Raw genomic sequence first — 2,177 nt, forward strand, 5'->3', positions numbered from 1 at the left:
TAGTACCTTGAACCGCGTCACACAATTTCTGGAACCTGTTACCGGCCAAACCAGTCCACCATGGGTTATAGACAAGAAGCAAGGCCCAGATCCCGATCGTCGTTCACGGATGTCCACAGGGGGAACACGACCGTGTCCATCCTGCTCCGCGTTGTCGCGCATCCAGTTCGCACGAAGCGGGGCTTCCCACCGCTGCCGAAATCGGACGGCGTCGTAGCCCTTATCAGACAGCGCATCCATGAGGCGTCGCTCGAGTCTAGGTGTGGTCCGGGCGAGCATGAAAAGCACACGCAAGTGATCCGCCGCGAAACGCTGCGCCAACGCTGGGAGAGAGGTGATGCTCGATAGATCCAAGAAGCGAAGCAAAACCCCAATGATGCCGGGGCTGCCCCAGAGCACCTGGAGGTCGCAGAGGGTCGTACGAATAGGGGTTCCATTAGCTATCATCATTTGATCGATAGTATCATTATTTATATTGTCCGGAATGGCATGCTGGAACCAATACCCGCGGATATGCATGATATATATACCCTTATTGGTTCCAACATAGTAATTTCCTTTTTAACGAGGACGTAAAGAATCAAGTACTAGTATGGGGGCACCCCGGCGGGAAATGCAATTTTAGACGAGTCGTGGCACACAGCAAAAGCTGCGGGCACAGACTGCCGCACGTCCTGATTCGCCGGAGCTTGCGGCAAACCGGAACATTCCTTGAACGAGATGAGCACGCGCAGCAAAAAGTATCGAGTCGAGGGTGAGGGTCCCTCTGCAGAAATCCCGTCGAGGGCTATTGATGCGCATGATGGTGGGCGCGACGTCGACGAGGACAAGCAGGAGTTACAGATCGAGGAATTCTACGAGTCGCTCGGGCCCGTGGGCGTCCTTTCCTCTCGTCTTCCTAGGTGTCGCCGCGATCCTGTTCGGCCTCGCCGCGGATGCGATCGCGCTTTACCTTTTGAGCAGGAACCGCAGGTTTGCTTTGCGGCGTCAATTCTCGCCGCCTCTGTTAGTACCTCGCACCAACACAGGTCTCGGTGGCGGGACAAGATCGTGCCCTCGTGGAAATCGGCCGGAGTGGACGCGTACACGTACATGTGGGCCGGATACCTCCCGCTCGGGGCGGACAAGAACATGCCGAAGACTACGACTATTTGCACTCGGATAACTACCGATATCAGGGCCGTTGGCTCGCGTACGATCACGATGTAGATTTGGCACGCTGAGTCTATTTCGACCAAACCCCTAACCCTCCTTCTGGTTGTCAAATCATGTAATACCCTCTGTAACTTATCTATATCATCCTGTGTCACTCTTACATGACAAGCGAGGACGGAGGGATCCTCTACGGTGGACTCCAAAGTGCGGTTTGTTACTTCCTTCTTCTTTTGTGTTGCCGTTCCTTTTAGGCACCTGGAACACAGGCCACCATTGGAACCACTTCTTTTACAATTCCCCTTACAATCTTGGTCCTTGCAGTCAAACAACCTTGGGCGGGGTTGCTTCTTACCGAACATTTTTCGCATAGGCCTTTTTGCTGTTCCAGGGGGCCATACAGTGCGGGAAGCAACTATAACAGGGTTAGAAAGTATTAAGAAAGGGGAAGGATATTGGGTGACTCTGTACCAGCGAGCCACTAGGGAGATACAAAACTCTCTATCTCTCTAGAAGATGGCTATATTTTGGTGGTGCTCCATGCTAGCATAGGATTCTTCAAGCCCCCTCAAGATAGCAGAATGCAGCTATTCATGGCTGCGGGAGTTAGCACAGGTAGGAGAGGCCTCGTTGTAAAAGGGTGCTTTTTTCATCTAGCCTTAATAGAACTTCACGTAGATGGACCTCACCGTAGTACTCTCTGTAGTACGGGAGGTGTTTTTCGAATTCCATCTCGATCTTTTTTTCTTCTTCATGACTCTTAGCACGACCATAAATCTCGTCCAGCAGACTAAACACGTTATACTGCTCATTTGGGTTGTATGAGCGCCACCCAATCAGGCACGCGGAGAAGAAGATGACCGCCCTGAACCCTGTGGTCTTCGGCTTTGCGTGAATCTTGCCGCCTCCAATTATCGAAAGAGTTCCCGGTTTCACCCGTCCATCCGTAATTGATTTGCTGAAGTGATCAATTCTATTGAGAGGAGAAAGTAGTGAACAAAAATTTTTTAGAGTGGGATCATTGA

General features: G+C 51.6%; 1 protein-coding gene across 1 annotated transcript; it reads left to right on the forward strand.

Moving 5' to 3' along the window:
• Positions 1-720: 720 nt before the first annotated feature.
• AURANDRAFT_69009 (hypothetical protein) lies at positions 721-1,977 on the forward strand (the record flags this gene model as incomplete). The annotated part of the gene is made up of 7 exons (XM_009044755.1): positions 721-972; positions 1,029-1,088; positions 1,210-1,282; positions 1,407-1,475; positions 1,526-1,611; positions 1,705-1,767; positions 1,831-1,977. 7 exons carry the CDS (start codon positions 721-723, stop codon positions 1,975-1,977), a joined length of 750 nt encoding a protein of 249 aa, XP_009043003.1.
• Positions 1,978-2,177: the final 200 nt, after the last annotated feature.

The sequence above is a fragment of the Aureococcus anophagefferens genome (genome assembly GCF_000186865.1).
Source record: "Aureococcus anophagefferens unplaced genomic scaffold AURANscaffold_775, whole genome shotgun sequence".
Classification (NCBI taxonomy): domain Eukaryota; class Pelagophyceae; order Pelagomonadales; family Pelagomonadaceae; genus Aureococcus; species Aureococcus anophagefferens.